Below are 19536 nucleotides of genomic sequence, written 5' to 3'. Positions count from 1 at the left end.
CACTAAAGAAAGGAAAGTCCAATTGGCAGGTCAACAGAGGTCCAGCAAAGAAACACCCTGCACTGCAGCCATGGAAGCAAACATGCCCTAGAAAAACCTCCTCTGCATTCCCAGAGAAGACAGAACAGCCAGCCAATATACAAGCAGACTCCCAACTCCAGGACGGAGTCAATGGTTGATCCCCCTACGAGCTAGACCAAGGGACACAAAGTTGATGAGCCCTGGAACACTTGCACTGGGTCCAGGTGGGGCAGAACAGCCCTCCGCAAAACAAGGGCCATCTCTCCAGGAGACCGAGGATCAGGAAACAAACACTGGAAGAAATTGCTCTTGTAGACAGTAACAAAGAAGACTCCGTGGGCCCAACCAAAGAACACACCTATTCTTCAACAACTGAAAGAAAGGAGACAGGCCAAAAAACAACCCTAGCTCACCCAGCTGACGAGCAGACACTACAGCCACCAGACAGAACCCCAAGGGTAGAATGTGTCCAGCAATTCCTATGTAGAGGGCATTGCCGTAGTCCAGTCCACTGGTGTTGAGGGCTTGTGTCATGGTGCATCTCATGTGTAGGGGTTGCCACTTATCTTATGTAGCATGTGTGGAGTCAGGTGGAAGAGACAATGTTGATCTGTGATATCATGGTGAGCTTGTTTATTAGGATTCCAAGGTTTCTGGAGGGGTTGGAGGGAGTAGGTGCAGGTCCTAGATCTGATGGCAACCAGGAATCGTTCCATGTGTTGCTATTGTTGTCAAAGATCAGTTCTTCCGTCTTGTCTGTGTTCAGCTGCAGGCAGTTCTTCATGCAGTCGGCGATGCTAGTCTTGCATCTGTGGTAGTTGGTTCTGGTGGTGGTACCACAACTCCAGTTGCCCTAGTTATAATTTATCTTTTGTAAATGATTTGTATATTCACACAAACAATTGGTGGGATGTAAATATAGGCTAGAAAAGATTAGGTACTTCTACGTTGCAAGGCTATGGCCAACCAGTTTCAAAAGTAAAGCAGAAGTTGCGTTCTATAAAAAGGTGTGGGCAATTGCTGAATAACAATAGAAATAAGGCAAACATGCATGTGACTTTGGGGAGAATATGGAAAGGGAGAAAAGGGTAAGCAGAAGATGGTAGGTAAGGAGATGATCACTTAATGGTAGAATGGGGGTAGGAGGGAGGGACTACCAGAATGTAGCTTTGGAGTCCCCTTCATTGATAAGCTGTCTGTTGGACTTGGCCCTTATTGTCCTAAATTTTTTTGCTTTTCCCCCTAGCCTTATTACAGACATGGTGTGTCTGAACCGAAAATAATAAATGTTGTGCAATGGTGTATGCACCTTCATTTTCACCATTGTAGAAATGCACCTTTGTAAAATGTCACTTTTAAAATGGACGCCATTCTGTCGGCTTGTGCCGCCTTCCTGAGGTGGGTTGGCGGTTTAGTGTTTGAAGTGACAAGTTGCTATACACTTTCCCCACAGTGACAGTTGAGGCTGGAAATGCCAGGGACCTTCTAAAAGCTTCCAGCCCTTTCCGGTAGGTGGGAGTAGGGGTTGTATATGTAGAGCAGTAGAGATGCCATGTGCTCAGACAGTGTGGACTGGAATGAGAGGGGACACTGCCAGGAGGTATCGCCACAAGGGCCTGTGTGCCGGCCCCTGAGCCCATCTGTACCCCTCCACTGTCCACAGGGCCAGTGAGAGCCTTTGCTGGAGTGAAGACTGCTATGTTAGGAGGAGTGCAACTTTATGGGAGATGACTGCTTCTAGGAGCTGCTGTCCTGATGAGTGCCCACTATCTGCTGATCTTGCCCAGCCTTGCCTGCCTGCTGCCCTTGCGCCTTGCGAACGCTATACTTGGACTGCCTGTATTCCAAGGAGGTGATGAGTGTGGGCACTACTTCCTTGTGTGGGACTCTGGATCCTCTCCAGCCCCCTAGCACCTTGTGAGGGCTGCAGCTTTATTTGGTGGAAGCTGCTGCGCAAGCTGCCAGGGAGAGCTGGTTATTGTAAATACAGCGCTGTGCTGCTAAAGCACTACATGCAATTCCCCACATTTTTGCTGCAGCTGGATTCTGTGGGACCCTGACGGTATTCCTGGGACCTAGCGCCTCGTGGGCACTACTGTCTTGTGTGGGACTCTGGATCCTCCCCTGCTCCCTAGCGCCTTGAAGGCACTATTTTCTTGGTTACCAGAGGAGGAGTGACACCGGCAGCGCTGTGCTTCCAGAGCGCTACTTTATTCTGGGGGACCCTGGGACTGTGAGCCATCTAGCGCCTTGTGAGCGCCACCTCCAGCCCCTGCCCAGGAGAAGGTGCGTGGGTCCTGCAGCGCTGTGCTGCCAGAGTGCAATATTTGCATGGACTGTGCTCGGCTTGCCGTCTAGTGCCTCATGAAGTGCTACAACTGTTTCCGAGGCTCCAAGGACTTAGTCCTGCATTCCTGGACTTAGCGCTGCAACTTTACTCCTGCATTAGGAGAGCACTTCATCTATACTGCCCACCTGAGAGACATCTACTTCCAGGGAGTGGTGTTAATCTTTGCAACGCGAGTGCATGTATGAGGTTCGCCCTTCTGACTTGAGGCCTAATGCATTTCTAGGCGCAGTGTAATCCTGCCATGATGTTCATGCTCTTATGCGAATGAGAAATGCCCTGATGCCTAATGTACCTGCAAAGATTCATGCCTAAGTTGTTTATACCACAGGATTGGTGCCTATTGTATTTGACGATGCCCAACGCCTTGATGTATGCCCAAAGTGTCTTTACCCTAATGATATTGCATTTATGCCTCATCTGTTTTACTGCATAAGGTGGCTGCAGGCTAATGCGTTACAAAACCTAAGGTTGAGGCCTGATGTTCTTCCCCCCCCCAATGCTTGTACTGTTGGTGTTCTGCCTCCATGCTCATGGTCATGCTGGTTTCTGTTTTTGGGCCCAAGCTTAATGTCAGGTTATGATAACTCATGATTTATGCCTAATGACTCTGTACTAATGCCAATGAGGTTTTTATGCCCACTGTCTTGCATGATGTGTTTCCCGGTCAATGTGGTGCTGAGATTATGCATAAGATGGTTTATTCTTCATGCTCATGGGCCTATTGACATGCCTTGTGGGTTATGCCTAATGCAGGTGTTTAAAATGCTACTGGTTTCTTTCCCCCCCAACGCTTACCAGGTTGGTGTTCCACATAATGTGCCATGCCCCATGCTGCTGATTAGGTTTATGCCTATTGTTGTGCCGGAGGTCCTTTTATGCCTATTGAGATGCCACATGCATATGTTTAGGTCTAAAGAGGACACATAATATGTTATGCCTAATGATGTTCATATATTCTAGATTCACGCCTGATCTCATGTGGTTATGCTGAATGTGCTGCGATTCATGACCTAATGTGTTTATGCCCCATACTAAAGGGATTTATGCAAATCTGACGTTGCTCAGTGCATGATTGTGCCGGTAGCTACTGGCCGTCACACCCTTATTGCTAATGTACTTACATTTATTCTTTGTACTTGGCGATGGTTCTGGCATCGGCCCAATTGGCCCTGCCCTGTAAATAGTCCCCCCTGTATGTGGCTACCTGGTGCCAGTTGGCACAGTGTTACAACTGCGATTGCCTTATGACGTGTTCTGCATAATACACATGCTGTTTTTTTCACCTAACCTGGTGTGGTCTCTTTTTGTAGTGTCACCTGTGAGTGTGCTGCGCAGATGCTTTACACAATGCCCTAGAGTTTGGCCTACCCGCACCGCACCACGCTACCCCATTTCTAACACTGTCTTTCATCCCACACGCAAATTGGGTGTCCAAATATGCATGCCCTCATTTCACTCTTCTTTCTGGGCTCCTCTATATTAGGTCATTTTGGCCCCTGCAGTGATTCTCTCCTGCCAGGATAGTTACTCTCTCCTTTCAGTTTGGTTCACCCTAAATATTTCTGCTCACTCACTTCCTGCTGGGGATTGCTCTTTATCCAGAGACCATCCCCTTGTCCTGGCCTATCAGACTGCATAAATATGGAAAAGAACAGCATTAAGGAAATCTGGACTATCGTCCAAGATTTAAGCATACCTCCAGAGACATCACTCCCTCAATCCACCTCTGCAACAAACTGAATTCTTCTGCCTTCCCCTGCCGGAGCTTACCTCCGCAGCAGGAGGGCAGAAACGGCACTCTGGCCGGCAGCAGCCCTAGCTTGCTGTCTGTGTCTGGAAGACTAGTAGCCAGAGCACTGAGAGCCTCCCAAAGGAGCTTTATGGTGCATAGAATCATACCTCCCACAACAATTACGATGTGGGAGTATGATTCCAACATGTTTGATACCAAACATGATAGGATTTGTTACAGCCAATTTCGAGATGGTCATTGTGTAATGATGCAGTGCCCCTCTATATGTTCTACGGCTGTCTCACAACCTGGAAGAAAAAACACCCTGCCTTCAGGATTGTTAGACCTGCCTTAGGGGGGGACTCCTAGGTTTTGAGTGCAGTGACTTTAGGTATAGGTAAACCCATATATTTTGTAAGTAGTGTTAGCACCAACTTACACAGGTTGCGATGGCAGGTCTATAGTTACAAACTGAGTAGTTTCACATGGGTCGCATAATACATGCTTCAGCCCATGGGGGACTCCTGGTGTACCTATGCCCTGGGTACCTTAGTACCATATACTAGGAACTGATAAGGCTGTACCAGTGTCCAATTTGGATGTATCGAAGTACCTACCAAACCAATTAAGGGGCGAAAGCACAGACTGGGGTCCCGATTAGCAGGATGCCAGTCCAACTAGTCAGAAACTGCATTACATAAATCAAAACATGGGGGTAGTCAAAAGCAGATCCTACTCAGACACCCCCAAATCCTCCTCCATCCGAAAATCACCAAACTCAGAAAGGCCTCTGAAACAGAGCGGCCCACTACACCAGGAAAAGGAAGTGTCTCCCTGATAACCACGTCTGGTAAGGCACCAAAGACCATAAAGGATTCAGGAACCTTCCCAGCATCTAAAGAACAGGAAAACTTAAAGGCGGGGTAGAACAGGACAATGAGCATAATGACTGGGGGGGGGGGGGGGGGGGAAATCTGGCTTTTGGAAGAAAGACTTATCGATCAAATTTCTATTCTCCTGTGGGAAGAATTGCGACAGATTTGGGCTACACTGGATGCTATAGACCGGGCCTTACAGGACCTTTAAAACCAAAACCTGGATGTTTCTTCTCCCCACCCAACCAATGAACCTCAACGTTCGAGCCCATCCAGGTTCTCTAGAGCCTACTCAGAGGCCCCAGGCACCCTGTGAACCTCTGAATTCGATTCCTACACCCCTAACAAACTATGAAAGGGGTCAAGATAGACCACAGGGTCCCATGGGATACATCTATGAAGAAGCACCCACAGGAATGAGTGCAGCCCACAGTCGGGGAAGTAGAGGGAGGCACAATGTTGAAGAAGAACAACTCAAAAGATAAACCACCATTAATAGGCCTCCCACTGCTGCACATCCCAAAGTAGTCATCCTTGTAGGGGTTCCCAGATGAAGAAAAGATCATAAGGAAGTGTACGAAGAACTGTTTAACAAAACCATAAACTGGCTGGCCCGTCACAGAGGCTTTCCACTCTCACAATCACTGCCAAAAATATTTTGATGGTAAGGAGGGTGAGGTGGATTGGTCCTGAGGCTGCGGGCTGCCAAGGGGATTGAATCATTGGTTTTAATTCCCCATTCCTAGCTAAAAGTATTTGATTGGGAAACGTGAGCACACATTTGGAGCTGTGTAATATTTATTAGATGCCCCTTGGTTACTTTTATAAACCTAATTCGAAAACACAAAGGGCCCCCACTCAAGCTGTCAGCTTATGTAGGATGGTCCCCAGTAAGGGTTCTACTAATGTCAGACCAGGAAGACAGACACCGATTGACTTGTCAGGTCAGAACCAAAAGCATGACCAGGCAACCTGCTCGGGAGGAGAGATCAGAAGAAATAAGATCAAACGATACACTAAAAGAAGTCGTGGTGACCCCAGAAGTCCCGAGGGTTTACCGAATGGGATCAGCTGGAAAATAGCTAGTTTGAGCTTTTTTGGTAGATTAGGGGAGGGACGTGTAAATCCTCTGATATTATGTTATTTCAGGTGATTTGGGATGCAGGGAGTCAGTTTATGGATTTCTTGTCTCCAGAGTAAATGCAGGGGCCTCCAACCATGGAAGGGCCAAGGGAGGTCTACAACGTTTGTGAGCTTAAGGGTGAACTGAGGTGTAGCAGATGGCTTGGGACTCTGGGATTATTTGGGGAGTTTATATAATTTCACTAAAATATGATGTCCTTAATCATAAATGTTCATAACTCACCTTCATAGATTGCTCTGCAAGTCAAAATATTATAATTTTTTTTTTTTTTTTTAAAAAGGTCCTGACAGACTGGCCGAATTTCCCTTTTATTATATTAGTGGGCGATTGTAGTTTCTGCCCATGTACGACTTTTACTATTAAAAAGGATGGCGATTCTGAGGTGGGCTATAGAAAGGTTCACTTTAGCCATTCACGCCAGGGAGATATTAGATTAATCTCCTCCTATCAGAATTTAATTTTATAAACTTAAAGCATTGAGGATTACGGCTCACACTAAACGGTACCAACATCTAATAGTAGGGAGCGTCGTCCACCACCGATTTTATCTAGTGAAGTAGTGTGGCTCACTGGTTAGAGGCGGCAGACCCGAGAGCAGAGGACGGCCCGGGACCAGGGTTCGATTCCCGGCGCGGCAGGTTTCTGGACCAGGGTCAGCGGACTCGATAATTCTCTCGCCTCGGTGCCCACTCTGATCAGCGATCACACTCGGCAACTCTGGGCATTAGCTTGCCTCATCTTCACTAACGGCCCCACCAGACCGCCGGGGATGCCTGGTCTCACCCTGGAGATACCCATTAAGGGACCATCTCTCAGGGAAGCCAGGAAGGGTTTCGCAGCGGTCGAAGCGCCTTGGGACCCTACGGGTAAGTAGTGCGCCATATAAATGCCAATACATTTACATTTACATTTATGTTTCTGCAAATCCGTATTCACTCCTAGTGGGGTACAGGATCTTTTAGAGTATTTTAGTGACCACAACCCCCATTCGACCGAATTTAGTTGGAACGGTTTAGGGAGAAAGCCTCACTTTTTTTTAGCAAATTCCCTTACAATAAAGGAGAAGGGTAGGCAGATAGGCTGGGGTAGGATAGTCCGAGGATTTTTTTTAGAAAACAGTAAATGAATGCAGTCATGATTGAGGCGTTTGTAAACTCAAACTCTATAGACCAGGCAATCTTGAATGCATACGACAATATTTGCAAAGAAATACAGAAAGCTCTTCTTAGTACTACATTGAATCCTGATGAGGAAGGCCCTAAATGTTTGACAAGCACTCAACGAAGGCTTACAGAGACAAAGCCAAGGAACATGCTGGCTGTTAAAAAAGTGGCCAGAATTAATTATGTGCAAGCACGAAAGGGTAGAAATAGCATGGGAGGATCTAGCCCCTTCGATGCTTGTGACGGAACCATTCCGTCATCAGTCACGGTTGAGCTGTGCCGATAACTGAATGGTTCCGTCACGACCACACCCAGTTATGGAAAGTCCAGCACCGGGGGTAAATCGGGGCAGCACGCAAGGTGTTAAAGGAAGCGCGAGGAGAAAAAAATCTAGCCTTCTGGAGAATTGCGAACCGCCTCTTCATTTAAATAATTCCACCAGATATGAGGCAATCCATCTCAGCTAAGAATTGGGTTGCGCATTTTGAAAATATATATTCCAGTGACTGTCCTTGCTCTTAATCAGTGCTCGAGTGGGGGCCACAACTGACATTTGAATTAGAACAGGTAAGAGAAGGCATAGCGGGAATTACACTAGGGAGGTACCCATAGATCTTTTTAAATCATGCAAGGATCTCTGGGCCCCACTAATCGTTCAACATCTGAAGTCCATAGCCCGTGGCCATATTCCTACATCCTAGAAACAATTATTGTTCCAGTTTTTAAAGAGGGCAACTGAGAGGACCCAGCATGCCACCGGCCTATATCATTAATAAGGTCTTGTGCAGGATTCTCCTAAAATGATTGGCAGACTGGTCTGACAAAGAAATTTTGCCCGATATTATGTGGCTTCATGCCAGGCAACAATAGAAAATAATGTTATCTTCATTTGTTGATTAATATACAACTGTTAAAAAGGGCAGTACACACTTGGCTTTCATGGACCCCAGCACAGCATTCAACAGTGGACAGATCTAAACTGTGGGCTGTGCTGAGGGGCATGGGGGTGAAAGAGGCCCTTATAGCATTTTTGCACCCTCTACACATGGGGCTAGAGACTTCAGTTAGATTTGGCCCCAAGGGAAAATGCCCCATGCACTTTGTTTGGATGGGGAGGTACGAGGGGGGGTCCAACAGTTATATTTTAGCCCCCATGCTTTTTATTTCGTATATATTAATAGGCTAGATCAGTTTTTAAGAGAACGTTGCCGGGACGTGCTAATGGTGGGAACTAGAATGGTCCTGGCATTATGTACGCGGATGACTCAGTTCTTATTGCGGACATCAAATGGTTTACAGTTATTGTGTTTAATGAATTTATGTAAGATTTAGGACTGAAAATCAATTATCTTCAGTCATACTATGACAGTAGGCCCAAAATCAAGAAATCTAAAACTCACTATATAAAAGCATTTCTTAGGGAATGTGGATAGGTTTTGTTATTTAGGTATTCTGTTGGATAAACAATTAGATTTGGAGGGAGGGGGGGGTGTATCCTCCAGTGAGAGCACACATACAATCTTTTTACAGGGCAACGTATGGCAGACTTCTTTTCTAAGCGCTTAGGTCATAGCCACGTGAAATCAATTTTACATCTGGAAAATGTGAAGTGCGTCCCAACAGTGGCATCTGGAGCAGAAACGTGGGGATATAAACCCTGCCGCAAACACAAATTGCTGAAAATACATTTTTAGGAGAGAGTTACAAGTGCCCTAGAGTGTCCCAGAGAAAAAGGTTCATGAAAGGGGGAGCAGTTTAGGTGGAGCTGGTGTACGCAGTGCAAAGCACTGCGTCCAGCGAAGCATCTTTTGTTATTTATTGTATTCAATACCGCCAAATACTCTATGGGTTCTCTAAATCAGAACAGCAAAATTGGGACCCACCGCTTTGCCCAGTAGAATCGCTAGAAATCTAAGCACTCTCATAGACTAGCAACTTTCAATGCAAGACCACATATGGCACCTGCTTTGATACGATGCGCCTTCTTAGAAAGATCTTTAAATGGCTCCCAATGAACTCTGGTAAAATACTCACCCAGGCACTGATCATTAGCCGGCTAGACTATGGCAATGCCTGGTTCCTTGCCTCCAACAAATCCCTTCTGCCCCAATCAGGGAGCGCCCAAAATACAGCAGCATTTACTGTTAACCTGCCACCAAGGCCTCCATCAGCCCCCCCCACTCCGAGCCTTACATAGGCTCCTTATTTGCAAGAGAATCCTGTTCAAACTGCTGTGTATAACTTACACGTCTTTATTAGGCTCTGGCCCAAAATACCTGCAAAACAGGCTTGCTCCTTCTAGCCCTAGCAGGAACTTGCACTCCAACAACCAAACCTTTCAACACATCCGCCAGATTCGTACAGATAAATACAGAGGCCGTATCTTTTCTCCCTTGAGCCCTCTCCACTGGAACAAACTATCACTGACCATACACGTGCCCTAGCTTTACAGAATTGAGGAATCAATTGAAGACCTGGGTATTCTAAACTACTACCTCCGTCAGCTATCTGCCATTCAAGCGCCGAGATGTCCCTATCGGGATGAGTCGTGTGCTATATTAAGCAATTATAGCATAATATATATGGCGTAAGAGGGAGCAGGAATGTAATAGAACAAGCATTTGCAATGCAATTGGTCTAGTCTTTGGGACCTTCTATGCATTTAGCTATACAGCACATTAGCCTGGGTGCTGAAACATGGAGGGAAAGTAAGCACCAAGCTGCGTGACACACCAAGTATGGGAACACATGGAGAGAAATATTGCGTTTCAGCACGAAATGGTAGACCAAAGCTCCGTTTTTAATATAAAAGCAGGGCCTTCGGTGGTCATATTACTGAAAATACAAGATTTAAAAAAAATATTGTCTACAGGTGTTTGTGGAAGACAATTTATATGGACTGGAATCTAAAGAATGCTTAAGTGATGGTATTTTACTGATCTCTGCTGGTAGTTTTCTGTCAAGAAAGTTAAAAAGAGGCAGTTGCCAGAAATGTTTTAAAAAAAGAAAGTCCTTCAGCAGAAAGCAATTCTATTTTACTGACCTCTGCTGGTGGTGTTCTATAAAGACAGTTACATTGAGGCAGTTGAACAGAAAAAAGGTCCCCAAGCAGAAGCAGACAAAACTTAGGGCTGATCTCCAGAGCGCACAAAGTACATACACATAAGTATATACTAAAGTATATACAAGAGGTCTCAAAAGCTTGACCTAAAATTTGTGATAGATTGCATGAATATGGATGTGAGCCACCGTATACCATGACTAAGCTATATCAAAACAGCTAGACTATTGGACTGGAGCTAGACCACTGACCTGGTCAGTGTGACTGACCTTACCCCACACAGCTCCACCACTAAGAGCTGGCCCCCGAACTTCGTTACAGGGTGCTCGAGGTCCTCCTCCACCCACAGGATCCTGCCTAAGCCTCATCCCTGGTGGTCCCGTGGGAGAGCACTCTGCTCTTCAGCCTCCCTTTGCTTTTTTCTCAATATGCTCTCGCCGCTTTCTTCTGTCCTCTTGCACCTTGCGTAGTCCACGATGCTGCTGCCCCAGCGGAATCTCCCCTCTCCAGTGTTCTTCCAGCTGACGCCCCTTCCCCTGACCCTTACTAACTGGGGGCTGCGGGCACGCCAAAGGCAAGCACGTCTGCGCCAAGACCGCAACCAGTGCCAGGGACACTAGTCCACTGACTGGCCTACACTAAGACTCCAGCACCAGCCACAGTCTGAACCCCAGACGCAGCAACAACTGCCAGCTTTTGACGCCAAGCAACAGCCAAGGCCCGATCTCCTGTCGACACTGCACCTTCACCCACCTACCTACTGCCCCCAGCCTACCGGACATCACCGCTCACCAACCACTCAATGGCATCCTCCTCAAAATGTGCTCCCTACACAAGCACACCATAGAAATCTGGGACCTCAACTACACGCGCCACCATTCTCAAAGAAGCCTGGACCAACACAAACTCCGTGCCCAACATCACCACCACCATTCCAGACCGACACAAGATCCTACTATCAGGATCATCCAATTCAATGTATGGACTCTGAAGGGTGGAGAGACTGAGTGGGTCGCTGGATTAGAACTCGTGACCTCCGCGTTAAATACTCCACATCACTTCTAACCAGGGTTGGATTGGAATTAAAAATCGGCCTGGGCACGCATTAAAAAAAAAAAAATTTAAATCAAAAAAAAAATCTGCCCACATTAGCAAAATGCCTTCACTCAAATCACTGCTTCAGCATAATTTTACATAAAAAGGGGGTGGGGGAAGGAGGAATGCAAGCATCAGTTTACACTAGTCAGACCCTCCAGGATATCGCGATTTGCAGCGAAATCGGCACTTTTTTAAAAATGCCGCGATTTTTACAAAAATGCCCGCGAAATCGGCATTTTTGTAGAAATCGCGGCATTTTTCGCTATATCCTGGGGGGTCTGCTTTATCCAAAGACATGCACCGGTTGCCCCACACCTGTAGATCTACAGACACTGGGGTCAGAGGGTTAAAGCAGCTCGGCTGCAGCTGGCAGTGTGAAGGTCTAGGCTCTTTGTCATTCAGAGCTGCCCCGGACTGCGCTCGTTCGCACCTCTTCCTGGCCCACAAGAATGACAATGGGAGCCCTCACCTTGCACATCAACAGGAGGGGAGGGGGGGATGGGTTGTTGTCACAGAGGATGGAGCAGGAATCGGACAGCAGTTCTCCTTCGAGTGTAATCTGAAAGGGTTTGCAGTGACAGGAATAGGAACTGCGAGTCTTAGGCCTGTGAGAAGGCTCATTTACTGACCTGGCAAATTTAAGCACAGTCAGCAAGTCAATTTGGGAAAGAAACGGAGAACAATTTAAATTGAAAACAAAAGACACGCTACCTTAAATCTGTTAATATATTTTTTTTTAACTCGAATTTTGCATTGCTGAGAGATTATCTGCAGCATGCACACCCGGAACTGTCTATGTGCTTGCACTTCTACTCTAATGTGAATTGTATTAGCAGAATGTCTGACCTTGCTTTAAAGATGTTGCACTAAGTGCTCCATCCATGTACGATTTTTAGCATTGGATCGTAGCAAGCTTCTCCTTAAAGCTGAAGTTTAGTGCAAAAACGCTGGGCTCTCTATGAGCATACTATGAAATCATGGTTTTATTCTATAGATTAAAGAATTAGCAGAGTATCAATTTTCCAATTTAAAAAAAAAGGACTACAGGCCATAGAAGGCAAACAAGCAATGGCACCTTTCTATACTCCAGGATATGGGTTGAATGGATGAATGAAAGAATGAAGGTTCCAGATCCACACCAACCCGAACACCACCCTCAGAGGCACCCTGATCTACCGACCCCCTGGACCACGCACGCAATTCAGCAAGGACATCGCCGACTTAGTCAGCCCGCATGCCCTCCCCTCCGCTGACTACATCCTCCTGGGAGACCTCAACTTCCATCTGGAGAACAACAACGACCGCAACACCAGCACCCTGCTCGACAACCTCGCCAACCTGGGACTCAAGCAACTGGTGTCCACCCCCACCCACCTCGCCGGACACACACTTGACGCAGTCTTCTCTTCCAGCACAGACATAGACTTCAGCCACGCCACAGAGCTTCAATGGACGGACCACAGCTGCGTCCACTTCACCTTCAAGAGAACGACGACCCACCAACACCAGCAACAGGCCGCCCGCAGAAGCTGGAACAAGATCACAGCAGACCAGCTCGCCACCTCCCTGAGCCAGCACCCTCCTGCCAGCTCAGCAAACCCCAGCCAGGCCGCCGACAACCTCACGAAGTGGATCAGCAACTGCGCGGACGAACTCACCCCACTGAGGACCCCGCCTAGCAGACCCGGCAGCAAGAAGGCCCCATGGTTCACCGACGAACTCAAGAGCTCCAAGAAGAACTGCCGAGCCCTCGAGAAAGTCTGGAGAAGGGAACCGACACCGGACAACAGGACCTCCTTCAAACTTGCCACCCGGAAACACCACCAGCTGATCCGCGCCGCCAAGAAAACAGCATTCAAGGACCGGTTGGACAACAACGCACACAACTGCAAGGAACTCTTCAACATCGTGAAAGAGCTTTCCAACCCCAGCGCAGGAAACAACGACATCACCCCATCGCAAGACCTCTGCAACTCCCTCGCTTCATACTTCCACAACAAGATCGCGGACATACACAACAGCTTCAACAACCAACCAACGCACACCATGACCGAACAACCACCCCCCACCACCACCACCCTCCACGCCTGGACCCCGATCAGCACCGAAGACACCATCCGCACGATGAACTCCATCCACTCCGGATAACCGACCGACCCCTGCCCTCACCACGTCTTCAACAAGGCCGACGCTGTCATCGCACCCCACCTGCGAGACATCATCAACACATCCTTCGACACCACCATCTTCCCTGAGAGCTGGAAACACGCCGAACTCATCGCTCTACTCAAGAAACCAACAGCGGACCCCACCGACCTCAAGAATTACCGCCCCATCTCGCTCCTCCCGTTTCCAGCCAAAGTCATCGAGAAGACCGTCAACAAGCAGATGGCCGCCTTCCTTGAGACGAACGGATCCCTCGACCCCTCACAGTCCGGCTTCCGAGCCAACCACAGCACCGAGACCGCCCTCATCGCCGCCACCGATGACATCCGAGCCCTGATGGACAATGGAGAAACAGCGGCCCTCATCCTCCTAGTCCTCTCCGCGGCATTCGACACGGTCTGCCACCGCACCCTAGTACGGCGCCTCAGCAACATCGGAATCCAGGACAAGGCGCTGGAATGGATCATCTCCTTCCTCGACGGAAGAACACAGAGAGTCCGCCTACCACCGTACAAGTCAGAGGCCTCCGAAGTCATCTGCGGCGTCCCCCAAGGATCATCTGAGCCCCACCCTCTTCAACGTCTACATGAGCCCCCTCGCAGCCATCGTACGCAAACACAACCTCAGCATAATCTCCTACGCCGACGACACCCAGCTGATCCACTCCCTGACCAACGACCCCGCCGCCGCCAGAGCCAACCTGCACGAAGGGATGAAAGGGGTAGCCGAGTGGATGACGACCAGCCGCCTGAAACTGAACTCTGACAAGACGGAGGTCCTCATCCTGGGCTCCTCACCCTCCGCCTGGGACGACTCCTGGTGGCCTCCCGCCCTGGGCACCGCACCCAAACCGACAGACCATGCACGCAACCTGGGCTTCATCCTGGACTCCTCCCTCTCCATGACCAGGCAAGTCAACAACGTCTCCTCGGCGTGCTTCAACATCCTACGCATGCTACGGAAGATCTTCTGGTGGATCCCCACCGAGACCAGGAAGACCGTCACCCAGGCCCTCGTCACCAGCCGACTGGACTACGGCAACGCCCTCTACGCCGGTACCACCGCCAAGCTCCAGAAGAGACTCCAGCGGATCCAGAACGCCTCAGCCAGACTCATCCTCGACATCCCACGAACCAGCCACATCTCCGGACATCTGAGAGACCTTCACTGGCTCCCCGTCAACAAAAGAATCACCTTCCGCCTCCTCACCCACGCACACAAAGCCCTACACGACCAAGGCCCGAGCTACCTCAACAGCCGAGTCAACTTCTACGCTCCCAAACGCCACCTCCGATCAGCCAACCACGCCCTCGCCGCCGTCCCCTGCATCTGAAGAGCGACTACAGGAGGAAGGTCCTTCTCCTACCTGGCCGCCAAGACCTGGAACTCCCTCCCGACCGACCTGCGCCTGACCCAAGACCACCTCTCCTTCAGGAAGAAGCTGAAGACCTGGCTGTTCGAGCAGTAGCGGCACCCCCCCCCCCCCCCACCAGCGCCTTGAGACCCTACGGGTATGTAGCGCGCTTTATAAGTGTCACTGATTGATTGATTGAATAAATGGATAATGAGAGAGGATGGATTGATGAGGGGAAGGATGGAGAGAAAATTTAAATAGCTGGATGTATGGGTGGAAGGGTAGCTGGATGATGGATGAGGGGAAAGATGGATGAGGGGAAGGATGGATGATGGATGAAAGGAAGGATGGATGAGGGGAAGGATGGATGGATGAAGGGAAGGATGGATGAGAGGATGGATGAGGGGAAGGATGGATGGATGGGTGGTTGAAAGGATGGATGGATGATGAGGGGAAGGATGGATGATGAGGGGAAGGATGGATGATGAGGGGAAGGATGGATGTTTGATGAGGGGGTGGGTGAAAGGATGGATGATGAGGGGAAGGGTGGATGGATGGATGATGAGGGAATGGATGGATGATGAGGGGGTGGGTGAAAGGATGGATGGATGATGAGGGGAAGGATGGATGGATGAAGAGTGGGTGGGTAGATGGATGGAACGGGCATCCGGTGGGATATCAGGTTGTGTTCAAAATACACTGTACTATTTAACGTGCTTACTAATAAAAGGGGCGATAGGTATAGCCATCATTAGTGCAGCAGGTACAGTGGCACCAAGCGCAAAAAAGCAGCGCAAGGGGCTTGTAAATCTGCCCCAAAGTGTCTACATTGTAAAGAAACCAAATATACATAGCTTCATGTTGTTAAATAACTAAAAAAAACTAAGATATCTGTGTTTGTTGTAGGAAAAATGGCCACATAAAATGCCGCAAAATTTCCATATTTGTGCCGCTAAATTTCCATTTTTGTGCCGCTAAATTTGCTATTCCATGCCGCTATATCCTGGGGGGTCTGACTAGTGAAACACATATGAAAACAAGTGAGGCCACTTCTGCTCAGGCTCCCTGCCCCGCTCAGTACAGTATGCCTACATTAATGGGAGGCCCAGCGAGACAAAAGGGGTGACAGTTCTACCTGTTGCTGTTATACGAGAGGTAATGAGCGCCCTTCTCCCTCCAGAAAGGCCACTCAGACACCTGCTGGCGGTATAATCGAACAACAGAGAACGCTTAAATCGGCCCCCAGGCCCTCAGCTGGAACTTGGACCCCGGCCCCTCGGGCATTGCCCAAATGCCCCCGTTACCAATCCAACGCGGCTTCTAACATTAGCATAATCTTTAAACAATCGCCATTTATGGAGCGCTACCGCCATCATGTGGTTACAACCTAGTTAACTCTCCTCTATAGTCACGTCGCCTCTCCTTTCCTAACATGAGAGATGCATGCAGTTCGTGTTTCCTTACAATATTGAAAACGGGCAAATATCACCAAGTTAATGCTAAGAGCTTTTTTGAGTCCGGTAAAAATATGATCCGAGTTCTAGCACATGTATACTTTAACGAAATAAAAAGTATTCTGATGTTACATGTCGAGCGGTGTTTCAAGGAAAATCTAGCGTTTCAAAATATGGTCCAATGCGGACTACGTAGCTCTGTAGAGCTAGGATGAAAACGCTATATGAGCGCCAGGTCTATAAAAAGCCAACAGGCGACATTTAAGGTTTTTAAAGTTTCAAATTCAAAAACAGCCAGAAAAAAAAAATGTCGTTTCAAGTCAGAGCGCCTGCTAACTTTTTTCATAAATCCAAAATTCTAACATGTTCAGCTTTACACCGCCTCACCAATTACGGAAGCAACGGTTTAGAATCCACGTGCTATTTGGAGTTACTTTCGAAAACTAGATTCACCCATTAAACTAACTCATACTTTCAAGTTCAAATATAGTGATGGAAAGGTGTGAGCAATTGCTTACCATCAACCACGCGGCAACGAGGGTGGTACCCTGTGCCCCTTAAGAATGTAAACATATCCATTACTTGCAAGAACCTCCTTCATCCTCCTATATTGGCGTCCGTACCACTGGAATTATGTGGCGATAAAGGTCCAAATTATGTGGCAGAGTTATTAAATTGTGCGACAAAAATGCAAGTTACTCTCTTTATGTAGATGCGGTCACAATTTACAGACGTCCAATAAATAAGTTCAGTCCTGCATTTAGCGGAATGAAAAACGAATCAAGAAACCCTATTCGAAATATGAATTGTCAACAACGAAGGATTTGGTTTTAGGTTGACGCACAAGCTCACCGTTTGATAGACACTACCCTTGCTTCGTCATAAAGTAAACCAGTTAGAGTAACATTTTTGTAATCAGCAGAAAGAAAGCGATACAGCCACGTGTATTACATAGGTGTGGCTTTCAAGCTGCACGAACCAAGCTATGAATGACAACCAGGAACCCAGGAGGCCAGATAACCCTGCTCCAATTTAGGAAAGACCCGAAAACGTGCATCTAATGACCACTACTACAGGAAACAGCAACAGTTCACTTCAGCTCTCAAACCTCAGCTCTCTCTCCAATCATGTGTCTTACCTTTGACCCCGTGGAACACTCCCCTACCTCAGCCAGGTTCGCACACAATCATACAAAGACTGGAAAACTGCACCATTTAAAATGTACCCCCTGATCAAAAATATAGGCCTCCAAGGAACGCTTCCTTAAACGGCTCTTCATACAAATTTAGGTCTTGGCACGTTTGAGAGCACCAAAAACAATTTTCGATGTCTTCTGGGTTCTTCAAAACTATGGAGGGCCTTCTAGAAATGGATGTTTTTGAATTGCAACCTTGAATAATTTAACAAAACAGGTTCATAGCAGATAAAAAAACTTCTCAGGTTGCTTGAAATTACATTTGAGTAGGTAAGGGTTCGGTCCCTTGTAAAGACAAAAGCATCCCCTCGCACGCCATCAAATGGGAATTGAAGTATCCGGGCGATGTCACCACACCAGTCACGGACGGCAAAGTACGGGGGTTGTTTAGTGGTTGTTGCCATGTTTGAATTCTGCACACAGTGCGTCAAAAGAAGCTATGTGACAAGAGTATCGAAACCATATCCATAAGCAAGACTGTGTCTATGGATTCGTGGTAATTCGAGATGCCCTTCTCCTTTCGAGCTAAAGTCAGGAGAAAGTTTTTAAAGGTCAGAATCTTTGCATTCTGGGACTTGTAGTTATTTATAATATGGAAAAGAAAAATTGCAAGTTCCAAGATGCAATCAAAAACAGGTGTGGTTGAGCAAGGCAGCTTTACAAGAAACAAAAAGCGACCCCCCACCACCCAGTTTGCATTTCATCCCACGGCGTACATAAAAACATAGGTCTGGCCAACATATATCGGGAAACACCCACATTTATTACCCCCCCCCCCCCCCCCCCCAAAAAAAAGAAAAGAACAGGAGATGATTTGAATGTAAATTTAGCCCGAACAAATAGGCAACGTTAAAAATCCCTTGGCTAGAATAGAAGGACGTGAAATAAAAAATACCTCTTAAAATACACTAAAAAGGTAGGCAATAAACAAAATATTTAGTAAAGAGAGAAAACGCAGTGAGCATGGCCTATTGTCCATATATGACCACCACTGCATCCCCTCTTTCTAGTTTCCCTACAAATGGGTGCACTCCCAGGGCTTTCTTACCAAGAACAGAGAACCGCACATATTTGCCCAGGAAATAAGAAGCATTCAGGGAAATCCTGGCCAGCGATTCTACGCAGTCCACGACCATGGAGTCTGAAAACAAAACACAGAAAGAGAAAAAGTGTCAATCATTCGGTGCGTCGAATATTCGACGATAAATGGCGGTGAAGTGAAAAGTTAATTTAACCTGCAGCAAGTGTGGGTTGTGCCAAAGCCCTGGAGACCAATGCCAATAAAATGGTTAACCTGAAAACATAAAAAAATAAAATCAACGAAAAGAAGTCACACAATTCACCCCTAGAAAGGTTTCATCATGGCAATCATAATAATTGCATACATTTAAGAAAACTATAGTGCGCTCACACAAACATTTTAAGTGGGGGGCATTAGGACCCAGGTCCAACTCACTTTGCGTGTTATTTGTGTAACATTTTCGACTTGCTCTAGTTAGCTCAACGAGTGCATTAAATTCACAAAGAAACGTTGCCTCAAAAAAATATAACAGAACTGAGCAACACAGCTTGTACTTATAAGTACCTCATCAATAAAGGCATCGCTGGACCCCACAGTGACCGGGGTGGATGGGGGAGAGAAACCGACCAGAGCCGCCAAAGCAAAGAAGAAAATCAACAGAAGTGCCTGCACCTAATAAACGGACGAACACACAGGAAATCCGGCTTCATTTCCGGTTTATAAAAAGTCGATTGTTGAGCCAATGGGCCTTAAGACCACCCCTTGTTGATGCACAAGCACACCTTTGCACCAGTTTCCTGATGTTATTGGCGCGCACACTCGCTAGCTTCACAACTTTTAATGTACACTTTTTGAAGGTTAAACGTCATGGATACGAGTAGTCAGCTGCCAAGTGAGTGCAG

General features: G+C 47.5%; 1 protein-coding gene across 1 annotated transcript in view; it reads right to left on the bottom strand.

Annotated features, from left to right (window-relative positions):
- LOC147707124 (uncharacterized) overlaps positions 1-19325 on the bottom strand; it is a 120754-nt gene extending 101429 nt beyond the window's left edge. The window contains exons 1-3 of the mRNA XM_086925180.1: positions 19199-19325; positions 18849-18907; positions 18662-18754 (exon numbers count right to left, since the gene is read on the bottom strand). Of these exons, the coding sequence (XP_086781306.1) occupies positions 18662-18754; positions 18849-18907; positions 19199-19215 (169 nt within the window). The 5' untranslated portion in view covers positions 19216-19325. The remainder of the gene's footprint in view (positions 1-18661; positions 18755-18848; positions 18908-19198) is intronic.
- Positions 19326-19536: the final 211 nt, after the last annotated feature.

This window comes from Lissotriton vulgaris, chromosome 6, assembly GCF_964263255.1.
Source record: "Lissotriton vulgaris chromosome 6, aLisVul1.2, whole genome shotgun sequence".
NCBI classification, from domain to species: domain Eukaryota; kingdom Metazoa; phylum Chordata; class Amphibia; order Caudata; family Salamandridae; genus Lissotriton; species Lissotriton vulgaris.
Note: the sequence above shows the minus strand (reverse complement) of the source record. Positions and strands in the feature narration are given on the sequence as shown.